Source organism: Chelonus insularis, unplaced genomic scaffold (genome assembly GCF_013357705.1).
Source record: "Chelonus insularis isolate UGA/USDA-ARS -01 unplaced genomic scaffold, ASM1335770v1 contig_17_pilon, whole genome shotgun sequence".
Lineage (NCBI taxonomy): Eukaryota > Metazoa > Arthropoda > Insecta > Hymenoptera > Braconidae > Chelonus > Chelonus insularis.
The window spans coordinates 339460-358083 of record NW_023276415.1 but is presented as its reverse complement, the minus strand read 5'-3'; the positions used below and the strand labels follow the sequence as shown (position 1 = coordinate 358083).

Here is an 18624-nt window from a genome sequence, read left to right as displayed (position 1 = left end):
CGCAAGTCCGAAGGGATCCAAGGAGTGCTGACTGGAGGCCTGTTTTGATAGAAACTAGAAAGACTTATGAGAAAACCGGAGGGACGTGTTGGAATACTGGCCAAACTTAACAAGATGGTGCCGGACTTATAGGACGCTATTGCAGGGACATGCAGTCATTTATGCCCAGCTGAAGGGATACAGCAAGAAGGAGAGACTTTTGGGGGGACAGGGAGCTTGACCAAGCGGTTGTATCTCTGATCACTAAAAAAAGTCCGAGCACAGACGAAGTTTATCCGGTTCTATTGAAAATAGGTGGCGAGTGACTATGGCGCAGACTGGTACAAATTTACCGATCCTGCCTTGCCATGAGAGACATACCGATGACGTAGTGTACAGTCAGATTGTTTATACCCAAAGCAGAGAAAGACCGCTACGACAGGAGGATTTGTCCCCCAAACATTAGAGTGGCTAGTGGACTGTTATCTAAAGTAAAGTGCACTGTGTATCAAGACCCTATGCTCTGCGTAACACGTCTATCAGCGTGGCAAGCCTATAAACTGTCCTTCATGACCTCGTAGGGGTCGTGGAAAAAGCCCTCGAGATAGGCAGGTCAACACTCGTAGTCTTTTAGGACAGAGAGAGGGCGTTTGATAACACACTCTTCGAAAATCTGCTCAAGAAATATGGAAGGAGGAAACAATTCGTATGCTCCTAAGGAGTCCCGACAAAGATGTAGCAGACCCAAAATCATATCGATCTATATGTCTGCTATAAGTGCTAGGTAAAATCTTCGCAAGACTTATAAAATTTTATGGAAGGGTGATCAACGGTAAATGCAATACTGACAGTGCGGAGAGCAATGCAAGATGAGCACGCTCGCGCATCTACCTCAAGGGATGGCCTCTGTATGGCAGTAGGCGTCCCGCCTATACACATAGCGATCAGTGATCCGTCCGGGATGCGTCCGTTTTCCAGGCAGAAGTTTATGGAATCTTAATGTGCGCAATGAATATTGTCAGCAGGAATTACAAAGGGTAGCATATCTATGTTTGTACTGAAAGCTAAGCTGCCTTAACGGTCGTTTTGCAGGTGGCCATTGGCTCGGAATCCGTGGACAACGTCAGAAAGGTGCTATAACGAGCGGTACGCCGCAACAAAACAATGCTGCTAAAGATCGAGTCACAGCGGTGTATGCGGCAACACTAAAGCTGATAGGCTGGCCCGAATAGATGCTAGCGGTAGAGGTGGCAAAGGCCCAGTGAAGTTAAACGCTCCTGAGAACTTGTGAAGGCGCTGAGGGATAAGTGTAATAAAATAATTTAAGCCGATGAGTTGCATCTCTCTAAAAGATTAAAATGAATTATATGATTCAACGATGAACGCGTAATTTACACATGTGGTCTAATAAGTAACATAAACATCTGGTGAGAGGAATACCATTGAGTTCTCCTGCTCATGATTTATTGTAATTCTTGGTGTCACTTAATTGAATTATGTTAAAACTAGCATTAAACCTTTTTTTCTGAATTTTTTTTTCTACGACATACTTAAATTTAATTTCAGTTCAATTCATGATACTTACCTGCCATAACGATTTGATATAGGCAAGGTCTTGCTTGAATTCCCACTTCATTTTTGGCCCAACATGAAAGTAAACCATAGTCTAGATCAACAGATGGTATATATTGTAATGTATCGAGTCCATTTATCTTATCAGATTTGATAATCGAAAATCTTCTCGATGATGTTTCATCTATATCCCGAGTATTATTGAATTTCCAAAAGAAGTGCAGAACAGGTGGATGAGCTTCTACTCGACATGTTATATTTAATATTTCACCCTTCGATGCTCCGATTATTGAAACTTGGCTGTTTCTACAAACAGGAGCAACTGCAAGCCAAAATTCCCAAGTATTAACAACTGCACGTCTTATAGATTTCACATTCTTTGTAAGAGTAGCCAACTTTGTACGCAAAAATATAGGATGCTGTAAAACGCAACATAATTATCACCAAATCGGTAACTCTATCGCCAATCAAATGAATATCTACGTAAAAATTATGTACTTTTATTTATAAATTTTCATTATAGAACATACTTAACAATGATATGAAGTGACCGCTGATCTAATCGATAAGTAGGAACGATTTTGTAAATGATAGCGAATGATGTTCAAACGATAAAAAATGATAGAAAACATGTACAGTTATTTAAAACATTATAAAACCGTTAAAAAAAAACATTTTCTTATATTTAAACCATTCGATCGTTAGAAATCGTTGTAATGAACTAATCTACTTAATGCACTAAAATTTACAACTATGTTGTTTTATTCAGTGAATAAAACAAATTTTTAATAATATTATTGAGTTAAAATCACTTACTTATAATCAATTGTTATCTTTAAGTGGTTACACTCTCATAAACCAAATGAATTCGGAAACCTAGTAATTATTGAATTTTTTCGTTATTAACTCTTTGAGTCACTGTGGTACTGCCAGAGCACCACCTATTTGGACTGCTGTCAAAAACGTTCTATTGAATATTTTGATCTAAATTTTTGTATTCGGGTGTTTTTGGAGTCGCTAAACATGAATCTGAGGTTGTATTGACGTAATTCGAAATGGCGAATCAAAGATTGTGGGCATAATATGTAAAACTAAACTTATATTTTAAACCAACGAGACAAAGAATATTTGACTGCATATTTTGGTCTGAATTTGTACACAAGCGTTTTCAGGTTCGTAGATCATAAAATCGAAGTTATATTTGCAAAATTCAAAATGACAGATCCAAGATGGCAGAAAAATGTGTGAAATTGAACTAATCATTTCAACAAACCAATCAGACATTATTCTACTGCATATTTTAGTCTAAACATTTGTATTTGGGGTTTTTTTCGGAGCCGTTGATTACAAAACAACTATTAGCGTTGGAACATTCGACGTAAATACAATATGGGTTTTCGGGATCACGAATCAAAGGTTAGATGTAAAAAAATGAAAATAGTAGAAAATCATGTCTGCTCGATTGGTCTAAACGATTCAATTGCACAAAATTTATGCTGCCATCTTTAACTTTGCAAATCTAACCTCTGTGTAGCAATTTTAGTGAAATTTAATTGAAGTTCACAAATTTAGTCCATCATCTTGAATTTGAAAATTATAAAATTATAACCTCAGATTCGTGAGTACGAAATTTCAGATCAAAATATGCAGTAGAAAAAAGTATGACTTAGGGTTAATCGTCCCAGCATACATTTGCTCGCTAACAATGCCATATAGTCTAGTGGCCGTAAATTTAAGCCTTATGCTATCGTGCATTAATTGTAGAATAAGAATAAAAATTTTTTGGTTATATATTCTTGTAAAGGATGATGAAGAGAGCATTTGTGCAAATTTTTATAACTCGTAAACAATTACTATTGTTTATCGAGTGTCAAAGTTTGGCAAATTGCGTTTTTCTACCTTTCACCGCTTACGTAGCGAGAACGGTGAGAGATTTAAAAAAAAAGTAATGTCTTTTTTATAGAAAACAGTATTTAATTCAATTTATAGGCTTTTTATCAACAATAATCAACAGAACGTTGGATTTATTATAAATTCACTCGCAATATGTAAATTTATAATTGTTTATAAAAAAAAATAGTTCCAATAACAATGATGGTCATTGGAAAATAAATTTATTAATAATGAACGATGTTTTTCCAAATGATGATGGTAAAACCACGGAATGTACAATTTGAAATGAGGAACCCAATAGTCAATTGATTTAAGACAGGAACCACAATTTAAACACTGATTACTTACTTGGCCGAAATGATGGATGATCAAAATAATCTTTCAGTACAATATGTGAAATCAGCACCTAATATCATCAAAGCAGAAGTAAAATCAAGACATATAAATAGTAAAGTCTATCGTATTTACATTCACTATATTTCCGATGGTAATGATTACAACAGTATTCTTCGTTATTGCTGTGATTGCCCAATGGCAACCGTACAGTGGGATGCTGCTCTCATACAGCAGCTATTATTTATTATTTGTCATATGGACGATATTCGTCTAAAATTTTGCGTCCTGCTGAGGTCTTAACAAAATTATTTGCAACTCAAAGTATTCCAGTTGTAATAAATTACAACAGCGACGATGATTAATATTTTTGTTTCTTGTATTTTGATTAACACAGAAAGGAATAAAAGTTATGATAATAATAAATATTGAACACTGGTAGTTTTTTTTCTCATTTTAAACAACTATTCCAATTTATGATAAAAATTACCTATGTTCTAAAACAAATTGGTGCAACACTTCGAAAAATAAAGTGTGATGTTGCGTGGAACATAAAGTACTGCAGTATACTATAAGGCGCGAATCACCTTTTATTTTTTTTCGAAGTGTTGTACCAACTTTTTTTCACGTTTTTTTTCTGAGTAATAGTGTACATTAGAGAACATAACATACATTATTTTTGTATTTATAAGTCTTCGAGAACATGAAAAAAAAAAATTATGATTTTTTTTTTTTTATATTTTATTTAGCAAAATGACATAAAAATTAAAAAAAAATATATAGTGTACTCTGTAATGAAATCTAAAGGTTCGCGCTGGTTTCACTTCTCTAGCATAATTAGTTTTTGAGATATATTATTTTGAATAGTAGTCATGGGTACGGTTATTAACTTCCCAGTGGGAAGTTATAGTAATGGGTCCGATTTTGCGAATCGCTAATTTTGACAAATCTCCACGTTTTAAGGTCCCCAGAGTTGAATACGATAGTTTTTACGTGGACGTCTGTATGTACGTATGTGCGTATGTTCGTACGTGCGTTCGGAATTATTTTTCGCCTCGATTATCTCGAGAACAAAAAATGATATCGACGTGGGACTAACTGCATTCGACGCGTAATCACGTAACTTAGAACTGATTAGATTTTCAGCGAAATCGGTCCAGCCATTTTTTATGCAGAATCAAAGAACTGAAAAAATAGTGAACTACCTAAATTCTGCAATTTATAAATTATACCATTTTTTAGACGGAATTTCGAGATCTTTTGAAAAATATGAATATCAAATGTTTAGAATAATTGTACAGAAACATGATGACAGTATTTCATAGAAAGAAAATTTTTGAAAAACGAAATCAGCAATAAAGAAATTTTAAACTTGTGTTGGGATGGAGAAAATAGCGTTGAGGATAATAAAATAGTCAATGATTATTGTTAATAATAAGAAATTGTGTTTATAACGATTGAACATTGTTAATAACAAATGATTATCGATCATGATAATATTTTAATTGTTATAAACAATGAAAATAGAGATCTATGCAATATATTTGAATTCTTTTAACGCGTAATTTTTTCTTTTGCTAAAAAAAAGTTACCAACCGTACGACATGAATGGAAACTCATTTTGATTCTGCATAAAAAATGGTTATGAAAAATGGAAACGGGTTCTATTCAAATTGTCTTTTTATTTTTTCCACTGGGAAGTTGGTCGTGTGGACCTTTCGGGTCGCACCCAGACCACTGCAGAGCACTGATATTTTTTTTCTATATCTTAAGGACAAAACGGAAGCTGGTCGCGAAATGTACATAAATTGTGTTTGTACATCAAGTCGATTTTAATACATAAGTTTCGATATAGGTTCCCAATTGGGGGCCGACTCGTCATACATATCCGGCTAGACCCTTTATTACTTTTTCTTTGATGTTTTCATAAAGTATTACATATCTAGAATTAGGACATTTAAACGTCGAAATTCTTATTTAAAACTTTACTCAATAAATCGATTCTCATGTAACGTAATCATGCCACATCGATTATTTACTGTGAATAAGAGATTCTATTAATTGCGTGAAAAAAATGAATGATTTCTTATTTCCGTCCATCAATTTTTTAATTCATCACTGTTTATACCAGTCAAACAGCATTTACGCGAACAAATTTGCGAGAATAAGTTCGTATCATAGCATAGATTGTGTAACGTCCGTCTGTTTTTATTAATTTTAAGAAGTAATCAAACAATTATTTCTCTCCATTAAATTGTTTCAGTAATTATTCTTCCATTATTGAAATATTTCTTGTGTTTCATTATTTTGTAACATTCTTCGAATTGAAAAAACAATTTTTCTCAACCTACTAATTATTTACTTAGCGTTAAATTCGTGATATTATCAATAATTTATGATCATGTTAATTTAATGAAGTATTCTATAAATATTATGAAGGAAACATTAAAACAATTAATGTTACTTTGAAAAGTTTTACCAATAAGTAATAAATCATCTGTATCTTATATACACGCAATAGAACTTAAAATCTTGTCGCAATGCAAATAAATTTATAATCAATGCCTATTGTAACACCTTTCAAATTACTCTAAGAAAATTGTACCTTTTCAACACATATTAGTAGAAACAATTAGAAAGGTAATTACGCCCGGTGACGTCGGTGCGTAGCGAGTATGATACCTTCAGGCTAAGGTTTCACCAATATGAAAGGGATAGTGTGCTCTCTAAAGTATTAGTTCTCACCATTGAAATTTAATAAGTTAAGAATTACAAAGCTAATTGGTTTTGACTTTTTCTACTCTCGGAAAAGTCAACGTCTTCTTTAAATCATATTTATACCATTGTAAAAACTTAATAGTCATTTGCGAAGTCGTGTTTAAACCAAACAAACGTGAATCAGTGTTTAAATTGTGGTTTCTGTCTTAAATCAATTGACCATTGGGTTCCTCATCTCAAACTGTACATTCCATGGTTTTACTTGCTATTAATTCAAGGTATTATAATTTTATTTAAAAATGTTTATTTTGTTTTATTGAAACTGCTCTTTAATATACGACTTTAAAAAGTCACTTTAAAGTTAAATCACTGGTTTAATCAATTTTCACAATCAATAATCTCTCTACTCCTTCCCTGTCTATTGACTGCAAAGCTAGGGCAAAAACGGAGAGTTCTATGTCCGTGTCTTTTATTGCAATTAATTTAATAAATTGATTGTACGTTAGGACATAACAACAGAAAAAAACCAATACATTCTATATGTTTTGTCAGACTTAATCTCTTCACCCTGATGCACTGCAAATCCCAAGATTCCAAAAAAGTGTTAAAGTAACACACATAAAGCGTATTTAATGTGAAATTTCCATAAACCAACTATCAGGAGACACGTTTACTTTAGTAGTGTCTTGTGCGCCAAGTTTAAATGGCAGTGACGAAGGCACTACCGTGTCTCTATTCTGCTTGAATCACAGCCTGTTGAGGTTATACACTTTAAAATTGCAATATCTTTATTATAATGACTTAAACATGCCATAAAAACTTTGAAAAACCTCATTGATTTACTTCAGGAATAGATTAAGTATGCTATTGTCTTTTAAAATTGATCATTTTAAATAATGAATAATTGGCCACGCCCCCATATATAAGATTTAAGAAAATACAGATTTATTTTTCTCAAATATGCGATTTTTTTTATAAAGTTGGTACGATTGTGAAGTTGCTACAGTATAGTTAGAAAATTAAGTTGGTGAACAAAATGTACAGATTATTGAGGCGCTAATTACGAAATAAATGAAATATCATTATGTGATAATACTGACAATAATAAATAATAGCATATCCTTATAAATATCAATTAATTGTTTAATTATTCGATAACATGATAAGATGATGAATGAAAATAATATCAGTCTTTTGTTATTTATATATAATCAATGACTTTTTTTAAAAACAAATGCTCATATCTCGAGAACAGTAAAAGATAGAGCAAAAATAATGAAATTTAGGGAGAGGGGGGGGGAATTTTTAGCGGGGTCGTACTTTTAACTTTCAACCCCATAGCACATCCATATTTAATCAATTGCTGATAATTAGCGATTAAAAAAACAATTTACTTTTTTAGTCATGAATACGGGTTTAGTTGGTCTTGGGGGTGTATCTACAGGAGATATTTTTATGCTCATTTGCTTTGTCTTGCTTCATTAGGGCAAATTTTTACCAAGGAAGATGCGTTGAGTTGATTTACGTACAGTTGGGTTTACAATGGCGTTTCCATCGGAGTTGGATCCAGTACAGAGTTGAGTTTGAACGAAGTATAGGATATATCATTTTTTGTTTATAGTAAGTGGTACAGTACCAAGAAATTGCTGGTTTTTAAGTTTTTTCTTTTTTTATTGAAGAAAATAATTGTAATTGATATTTATTATTGATAACTTTATTCACGGCGTTATCTTTCCTGTAGCCTTACCGTTACTGACGCGTCGTAATAGCCACGCCAAGTTTTTTTAATTTTAAAATATTACAATTAAAATTACTGAATCTATTTTGATGTGTTTTCTTTTATGTTTTTTAATTTTTAACACAATGTATTTTTACTTTTTGACACGTTTGTTAAGGTCTCTCCTTTTTTTAAGTATCAAAAATGATTTTTAAATTTTTGAAACAATAAAAAACTATTTCAAATGGAATTAATCTATTTTACTTTAATAAATGTGACTAATATTCGAAATACAATACTTGGCATTCAATGATTTCACGCTTTTTGATACATTATTTGTGGACACTTTCTACACATTCCATAATGTGTGAAAAATCTATAGTTTGTTTACGGCATTTAATATCGAAGAGACTTAGCGTGTTGAAAGTTTCCACAAGAATAACAGACTTGGATTTGCAGTGTGAAAAAATTGGTATCAAGTATAAATAAAATTGCGTCAAGTTTGACTTGCCATAATCGCAAACTATAAAATTATTTCATCAATTTTTTAATAGAAAAATCGCATAAGTAAGCGTAAGAAATTGTAGATCGAATGTTCGATCAAAGTATTCATAAACATTTGACAGCATAAATCTTATTTAGAATTTTCCTTCCAGTAGTTAAAGTATCTCACTAAAACTGCCATCATCGGATGAAAGTAAAACTTTGCGCCATGTACGTCTTAAATACAAATAATCAAATTCTCATTTTTAAATAATTATTTAAAAAAATTTAGAAACACAAAATAAGTTTGAACTCAAATGGAGTGTTGTGTCATCTACAAAATTAAGTCTTTTTTTCTTTACTTTCGACGAATTGTAAAAGAAAATAATTTTTCCAATTTTCCTGAAATAAATTGGAAAGTAATTTTGTAAATAAAAATGTACGGTAAATTTTTTTTATAATCAACTTTTGCTTAATCTGAAAATGTAGCTTGTTAAAAAAAATGTCTAAGGCGTGGCCCAATTTTTGTAATGATCTCTATTGATAGAAAATTTCCAGATATAATTCAGCAAAATTAATAAGATATATACTTCATTCGAGTACCCAGGTAAAATGAAAACTATCAAAATCATCGGAAAAGATGATATAAAGAAAAGGAGCATCTAATGACTAAAAATCGAACCTACAAAAAAAAATTTTTTTTCTAGGAAGATTAGCAACTTTTTCTAGCAAAAACGTTTCAAAGAATAATTATAAGTTTGTGAGAAATATTTGAGCGTACACAATTTAACTTTCATATGATTACTAGTCTATGCCGGGCAAAGAGCGAAAGGGAAACGCCTATGCTTATACAGTTCGGTCGCAGTTACCAATCGCACAACAATAATTTTTTATTCTTCTAAAATAGATTTTTGTGATTGAAAATCTATCACAAATTTTTATTTTCAATCGAATGATGTATATAGTTTATCCAATACTCCTAATGATATATATGGGCGCGACAATTAATTTTTCAGTTGAATCTCAAATGCGTTAAACGTGCGAACAGCGCATTATGTTCTTTTTACTGATCTTCTGTTGGCAAGATTTAGTCTTCTCTGATATTGAGTGATCTAAGCTGTGCAATTATATCAAATGAAAAAATTTCAAAAACATCTCAATATCGCTGAGAAGGTAAACTTTGTCCTAAGAAATAGTACAAAACAAGATTACGTCAAGATAAAGGAGGTAAAATAACAGTAAACCAAGCATTAGTGATAAAGCCAAATACGAAGTGGAAGGACGGAGAATTATAGAATATGAGGTTATGAGAAAAAACATGCACTGTGTTTTCTGCAGAAACCTCCCATCACTTAACGACATTGGAAATGAACACAGAAATGGTTTAGGTTCAATATTTTTAATACGTTGTTGTGAGTGTCTTGGAATAAACAAAATCTCAACTGGAAAATCACATGATAATAGTAGAATGAAGCAACTTTGGTGGACCCCACTCCTATCCCCACCACAAATTGGGGATGGATTTGCGTCCGCCGGAGCCTATTCATGAGGGGATTGAGGTGACCTTGTAGCACAACTTGGAAATAAAAATTGCATGGTGGGGGTTTATTTATTGCTTTTTAATTATTATTTCAATCGTGTTTATATAACTACTATAATTGTATTATTATTGCTATTGTTTTAATTATCAACTTTTATATTTGGTATTTAATTTTCACGCATGAGAACCTAAGGCAACGCTAAAAAGCTATCGACGAGACATCTGGCGTTTTCGAAGATAACGATTCTCACTGAGAGTGAGCTGTGAGATCCGTGTGTCATGAGAGCGAATGGTGGGGCCGACGGGTCTCAGAGCTGTGTGGCTGCAGTTTCTTGCGCTCATATCCCTTGAGACGGGCCCAACTGACGGGTGGGGTGTTGATTGATGGTCCGTTTATCCGGATATGTATAGCTGCTCGGGGACTTCCGAGCTGCGCACGAACGCGTTTACATATTTATGCATACTGCGCGCACCCGTGTATCACCAAGTACCCGTTTAGATGCGAGAGTGAAAGAGATGAACCATATGAGCGAGACAGACATATATACGTGCTCCTGTCAAATAATAAAAATAGCCTTTGTTTTTTTTATCACGTTTCTTGTTATTATTGACGGCCTACAGGAAATTTTTTTGCCTTGCACACATAAGGAAAGAGTGAACACACATCGACCTATTTTATTTTTTCTGACCCCGCTACATCGCGTATGACACCAAATTTCCGGTGCGGCAGAGCGCAGTTTTTTTACTGGATGTTCGAGGTTTCAAGCAGCCAAATAATCGGTTTTTAGTGAAAGAATTAGCGAATGTTACAATCAAAAATTATAGTGATGGTATGGGAGACATTTCAGTATTAGTTTTCAAACCGCCATATCAGTGGGAATATTTACCTGAAAAATATGAACGCATAAATTCGTGGCTGATACGTAATTATCATAGCATTCCATGGAAATCTGTAACAATACCATATGAGGAACTTTCATATATTCTTCGTGTACTTGTCAAAGATCGAAACCGTATTTACGTGAAAGGAGATGAAAAGAAAAAATGGTTAGAAAGTTTAATTGACAGCTCAAAAGTTGTAATCAATTTGGTTGAGCTTGAATGTCCTTCGCTTTATGCTCTGAATATGAATCATTTAAAAAATTATGGGGTGCATAATGGAGAAAATAAACAATGTGCAGAAAAGAATGTAAAAATTCTAAAATAATGGTATATGGTAAATTTCCATGAAAAAACCCCATTTGAAAAGAATACATCGACGACATTTGGGATAAATTACCGGTACATTTACAACTGGATAGAGATATTTTATTGCATCGTAAATGTTACAACCATTGCATGCCATTAGATCGTACGAGAATGTTGAGAATTAATTGTATGTATTGTAAAAAAGAAAAAGAACACTCATTCAAATACATAAAATAAAATGTATAATCTTTATTTCTTAAATAAAAATTCTTTCTTAAGATAGAAAATCTCATTATTATTGTTAAAGAAGTCATTTAAACGTAAAGAATTACAAATCGTAGTTCAGAAAATATAAAATAAAAAAAGATAATTTTTCGTTTCAATAATTTTTTTACATTTAAAATACGTTCAGTTATGATTACTCATACAGTAAATGAAATATTTCAATTAATTATTTATCATATATATTATGTCTTACTTCAATAAGTAACAAAGAATGAGAGTATAAACAAAGTGAAAAGGAGATAAAGGTGAGGAAAATATGATGCAGTCGACCGACTGAGTCAAACGTTAACATTTCTAAATGAAATAAAATGAGTCGATTAGTTTTCGGCACCAGGCCCTTTCAACTCTCGCATGAATCACAGCTTCTTAGCGGAGAATTAAAGTATAGACGAAGTGAGGAAGCGGTGGCAGAGCGAGGAAAAAATAAGACAGCAAAGGCATGAGCGACAAAGAAAACAAGTTTAATTCAAAATCCAATCAAAAAATATGTGTCTTTAAAATTATTTATCTACGGTAGAGATCGTTTACAAACTATTTCAATAATTAAAAAAGAAAAAAAAATGTCATTTATAAATTTTTTGTTTAGTGAGAATTTTTTCTTGTTGTCAAATTCTTTTTTCTATCTGTAATTTGATGCTGAGTGATGTGATCGAGGCCTCTCTATGTAGATTTAAATCAATATCGTTTAATGATTTTTTCACCATTGGCCTATTTGAAAAATATAAACATTTAGCCATTGTGTATGATGCATAGGACAAAATATTTACTTCATTTCCGACAGTGAAACCGATCAAACAATACTAAGGAAGTAGTGACTTTTTCTTCATTCAAGTACAAAAAGTGTGTTTTTTTTAAAATTTTTATACATTAATATGATTATTTGTGAATTTCATGAATTGTTGAATGATAATTCATCAAGTGGGAAAATTTTTTTTTTCGGGTTAAAAAAAAAAATCTATCATAATCGTTATTACTTTTTGGAAAAAGATGTGCACTTTTATTTTCCTGGAGGCCTGGTTCGACCTACCGATCACCCTCCTAGAGATTATAATTCTAATGGCACTTGAAGATCATTGAAAAGAGACGGGAGGGATAGAAGGCGCTACCCTCACACTTTGTGGCGTGACGGCTACCTGCCTAACGTTCCCCGGTAACGTCATATGGTTCAGGATAGAAGGAGACATCTCTGTCGTGCCACCACCTCCAAGCCAAAAAATCATCACTGTCGAAGACTTTAAAACCTCTCTCATCATCTAACATCCTTAAAACACATTACCTCCATTTTTTTTTTACAGTTATTTTTTTAGCTGATAATCAAATTATGAACAAAGTCAGTAAAAAATCGGTATTATAGCTGATGAAAACTTATCGACAATCGAAGTCAGTCAAAAATTGCTGTCGGTAGTTTATCGCCAATCGCAGTCAGTAAAAAAAAGTCGCAATCGTTATGATCGCTGCCGATAAATTATCGCTGTCGATAACTTATCATGGTCAGTAAGTCGCTAACTTACCACCAAACGTTACTGCAGTCGGTAATTAGTGCTGATCAGAACCCACTTTTCACCTTTTTAATATCTCTTACCGTTTTCGCTAGATAAGCGGTGAGATAATAGTAATTATTGTTTCGGAGTAATAAAAATTTGCAAAAATACTCTCCTCATCATCCCCTACGAGAATATGTAACCAAAAATTTTTTATCATCATTCTATAATTAATGCACGATAGCATAGGGTTTAAATCTACGGCTACTAGACTAGAAGGGGCCCTCCATAATTGATATTTTTAGGTATATTAAATAAATGAGGAAAAAACGCTTTACCACTTTTATTGTCGAAACCAAATGCCTTAGGTAGGGCACTTAACGGCATTCGTAAATAATTTAAACTATCTAAAAAATAACAGTGTCTATATGTACAGCAATAATTTTACTACCGTTCAAAATAAGATTGGGAATACGTGTTTTCTTATTTTCTATTAAATAACAAAGAATAAATCAAGCGTCAAACTACGTGCATCATGCGCAATGCAAATTATGTTTTTAAATAATTTATATCGACTGAATGCTGGATCGACAAGGCTAACTATAGGATTTTCATGAAATATATACTCGCGCTTACCACAGAAAGAGCAGCTTTGGGATAGATCATTATTTTTTGCGCAATATACACATACCTTTTGAACAACGCAAAGATTGGGAACGTGCAATTTTGTTGTCTTATCGCCTTTAATATACTGGTGCTATTGTGTTTCAAAGTCATAGAATAAAAAGACAGCTTTTAAAGGATCAGATTTTTCGAGAACACTCACAAAGCATTGATGATTCAACGGCCGAATAAAATTACAAGTACGACAATAAGTTTCATCACAAGCATGCTGTTTTCTCTTATCTGTAGTATATATTTTTAGATGAAAACATTTTTTACAAATTTGTGTTAGATTACAAATAATTACATTTTTATTAGTACCAGTAAGTGTCGTAGAGCCTTCGAGTAAATGTTTGTCATAGCAGCTATCACTCAAAAAATATTTATTACATTCATGACACATGCACAATTTTTCAGGCGTGCAGACAGGTGAACTACGGTATCGAGAACATTTTAAACGATGCAATGCTGGAGGTGTGAAATAATTTTTATTACAGGCTGAACGAAAAGAACGCGCCTCTGTTGCAGCGCTGGGATTTAATATCGGTTCACAATGATGCGTTTTTTAATAATATAAAATAAATAAAGTTCTCATAATAGTACCGTAACTTTAGTACCTCAACAACACTTCGGCCATCAAATAAAGGTGATTTTTCCTTTCCTAATGTACAAAATTTATGAACAACAATAGCTTTACCTTTACGAGCAAAAGATCGCTGAAAAGCATTCATTTTATCAAGCCCGCAGCCGTCAAGATTAGCGACAACGAGTAAACGTGAAAAACATAAATTATCATCGTTAGTAATACGTAAAATAGAACGCTTAAAAATATCTTAAAATGTTGGCTACTTATTACCATTCCTCCCGACGTCTCGTACAATTGAAACCGTTATTACAATATTATCATCACTATTTAAGCCACTAGCACTCTGAGCAATTTTACATAGTAAGTCCCATAAATCGCGACTCCTATACTGTTGTGGCAGTATAAAGTGAATCCAAATTGGGACTGTTGTTAATCTTTCATAATTAGTAGTAAACAATTCTAAATGATTTTGATTATTGAGTGGATCTGTCATTTTTATAAAACATTCTTTACCTATAACTTGAAATTTTCACATGCTCTCTATCGACAATAAAAAAAATGGCCTGGTGGGTAGACATCAGCACAATTCTCTGATGATATACTTGGCAATACGTTGCTTTGGTCAGTTCTCTTCTGGAGTTTTTTCACTGCTGCTCTGGTCCCAGCTCCACCGTGTGGAATATCAATAATTTGATAGTTGAAGACAGCATTATTCTTTACGAGGGCCCTAACCGTAATCATAACCTACGGTAATTTAATAATTATACTCGTCATAAAATAGGATCGAAAAGTAAAAAATAATTACTTCCAGAGGATGATGCTGATGAACTTTGTTGACGTGGTTGCTCAGTGTCATCGTCGTCTGATATAACAGGAATTTCATTATCGCTCTCTTTAAAATATCTGCAGGAGATGGCGGCTCAGGGGTTGGGTGTAATGTTTCTGAAGGCATGTTAACATCTGTTTCTTCTTCAGTATCTAGTGTGTAAAGGATGCTGATGTCACAGCTGCATTGTGAATAAGAACAGGAGACTGTGGAAGTACTGTCATCATCAGTACACCAAAGTCCATAATACACAGTAATAATTTGATCACTATAATCGACATTAAACCACCACTCTTTTTCGAGATTCAAAGATATATCCTCTGGTTTAATAATCTGAGGTGGCGCGCTACGAGCTTGAATCCAATTAGCCATTACGCTCTCATAAGTAACACCAGATACTATTGATGGCTGTGGACATTCGATGTCATTAATATCATTTACTGTACTAGTGACACCAGTCGAAGTACATAGTTGTGAGTTCTCAATTATTTCAGCAGTACTGTGTTTAATAATTTCTTCTTCAACTTGAGATTCTTTATCTTCTTTAGGGACAGTGTGCACTGTACAAGTACGTCTCTCGAAATAAAATAGAGCTATAATAAACAAATCTTCAAAAGATCTTACATAGCCAAGCCAGCGTCTGTGATGTCATAGTATTGAATTATAATGTCGAAAAGGCAAATCAAAAAAGACGTTCGAGTTCATTCGGTCTCACAGCGTTGATAGTGTAACAACCAAGTGCTCTAACATCGCATTATCGTCGACATTCACGGCAGTCCAACATCAGATAGAAATTTCGACGAACGACAGCCAGTGGCCAGATATAGATATTGCTGAACGCAACCCCAAAAATCTAAGCCCCGTGGTTATATCTTTAAATTGCTTTTTTCAACATCTAATGGAAAAAGGCACGCAAATAACGTAAAATTTTTTGAGCCTAATTTTTTCTGCAAGTGTTTCGAATATTATTTTAATTTTAAGCATTTCAAATTTGTTTGAAAATTATTAAGTAATTTTTTTAATAAAATAAACCTACCAAAAACGACTACACCATATGTCGGTAAGACTTTGCACCTAGTCCACGTCCTAAGTGACTCTAATATAATAACATTCGACGTGGACTTGGCGCAAAGTTTTATCGACATCTAGTGAAGTCGGTTTTAGTAGGATTTCAGTTATTTTTGTAGATTAAATCAAGTAAAACGCCAAGTTAGCCGCGTTTTTTTTCATAATCTTTCCGAACTAGTAACGTACTATTGACTTATAAATTTTCAGTTAATTTTAAATTACAAAAAAAAACTATCTTCAAAATCAAAAACCTTTAGAACTTGGCCCAATTTTTAAGATTTTCTGAACAGTTCCATGAATTATAGTTCTTCGTACATAAGGACATTTGAAACTGGATTGGGCAGACTTTAAAGTGGAATTGGGCTAAGTTTCACAGTTTTTGTAATTCCAAATTAACTTAAATTTCATAAGTCAATAGTACGTTACTAGTTCGAAAAGATTATGAAAAAAAACGCGGCTAACTTGGCGTTTTACTTGATTTAACATATTTTTTTGATCGTACCTTTTTTCATTTATACTAATTTTACTTGAATGTCGACTTGGCGCCAATTTTTACAGGTATTCGTAGATACCTGTTTTGTTCGGATTTCACTTCTTTTTGAAGTGAAAACTTCTGTAGGCGCATTAGAGCCATTTTGAGTAGGTGACACACTTTTAAGTTCATATCACCAAACCATCTGCGTTACCGATATGGTAACGTTAGTACTATGTCTATAGCTATGATAGATATCAAAACGTGGACTAATACTAATAAGTTCAATTTACAAATTATAAATTTTGAATTCTTTATACTACAATTTATTTAAAAATTCAAACAAACTATTGTTATATGATAGTTTTGAGTTTTACTTCTATCACCAATCCCTATGATTGTCTGAAATTTCTTCTTTAAACTCACTGTGAGATTGCTACAACGATAACAATTTGATTTTATTTGAATAGTTTTGTATTTGAAATTTCTGAAAAACGAAATTTTTGAGCTAGATACATTAATAAAAGAAGTCACACAATCATTACAAGCTTTAGAATGCTGTTGATGAAATGAATATCATTCAAAAAAACAATGGTTACCCTACGAATACATTTCTTAAGAAGACTAGTAACATTGATAGAAAATAGGAATGTAAAAATTATTCTATGGATAAATTAAAGTTTTATATGCATTCATAGAATTTTTCTGCAAGAAACATTACATCTTGGACATAATATTACTCTCTTTTATCAGATGGCCTTCTTCACCCCATATAGCCATCCCTTATCCAACTATAAATCTCGTATGCCAAGTATAATGAAAATCATACAATAATTGTATAATGATTATCAAAATAGTTTTATTATTTATTACACCATTTTGATTATCAAACAATCTATGATAGCATGATTTCGCACATCTGTCGTAATTCAGAGACTGAGAGGTATTAGTCACATTTCTAAAAAGAGTTGATGTCAGAATACAATAGATAATTGATTGCCTAGTAGCATTTGCAAAACTACCTGTCCCATTATCGTCTTCTAATCCATTGATTGTAATCCCTCGATTATGGAATTTTTAATCTGCAAAATTATGACTACTATCAGAAATATCTTATTTATTCACAGCCCACTGAAAATCAAGTACTTTCATTAGGAGTCTTTCGTAAAGTGCAATTTCTCAGAGATTATGTTTTCATGACAACATAATTTATAACTGTTTTAACTATTTTCTATGCTACATAAGTATATTTTTTGCTTTTTTATTATTCTGCGGAGCCCGTTTTTACTCTTTGAGACAGAAAAAGTTCAACATAAAAATGTCTTAGGGAAATAACGAAAAAAAGGATATTTTAATAAGACATTATTTGAAGCTAAGAACATAATTTATAATTATTTTAGCTATTTCCTATGCTGCATAGGTGTATTCTTTGCTTTTCTATTATTCTGCAAATAGGATAGATAAAATTTATGATTCAGTTTTGGCACGCCTCGATCAAGAAATAAATGAAATACAATGCTCCACAGCTTATCAAAATAAACGTGAGAAGTGGAATGCTTACTTACAAGTGCTAGAAAGGTATTTACGCCTTATTAACAATAAGAATCAGGATAATGTACCAAAAAATTTTAGTCAAAGGCAAAACTTTTTTACAGGCATTTAAAAAATATGCCTGATAATATTATCACATATGATAATTTAGGGGTTGTCACTATTAAAGGTAGTCCTACCCCAGGTTCAAATATGATAGACCTGTTGAATGATGCTATGAGGTCTAGAAAAAATAAATTCGCTGTAGGTAGAGATCAGTTTGCACGCAT

At 32.7% G+C, this 18624-nt stretch overlaps 1 protein-coding gene across 1 annotated transcript in view; it reads right to left on the bottom strand.

Annotated features, from left to right (window-relative positions):
• Positions 1–18624, bottom strand: part of LOC118064294 (neural cell adhesion molecule 2-like) — a 433677-nt gene that overhangs the window by 170765 nt on the left and 244288 nt on the right. Inside the window, exon 11 of the mRNA XM_035078796.1 lies at positions 1565–1873. Coding sequence (XP_034934687.1) covers positions 1565–1873 — 309 coding nt within the window. The remainder of the gene's footprint in view (positions 1–1564; positions 1874–18624) is intronic.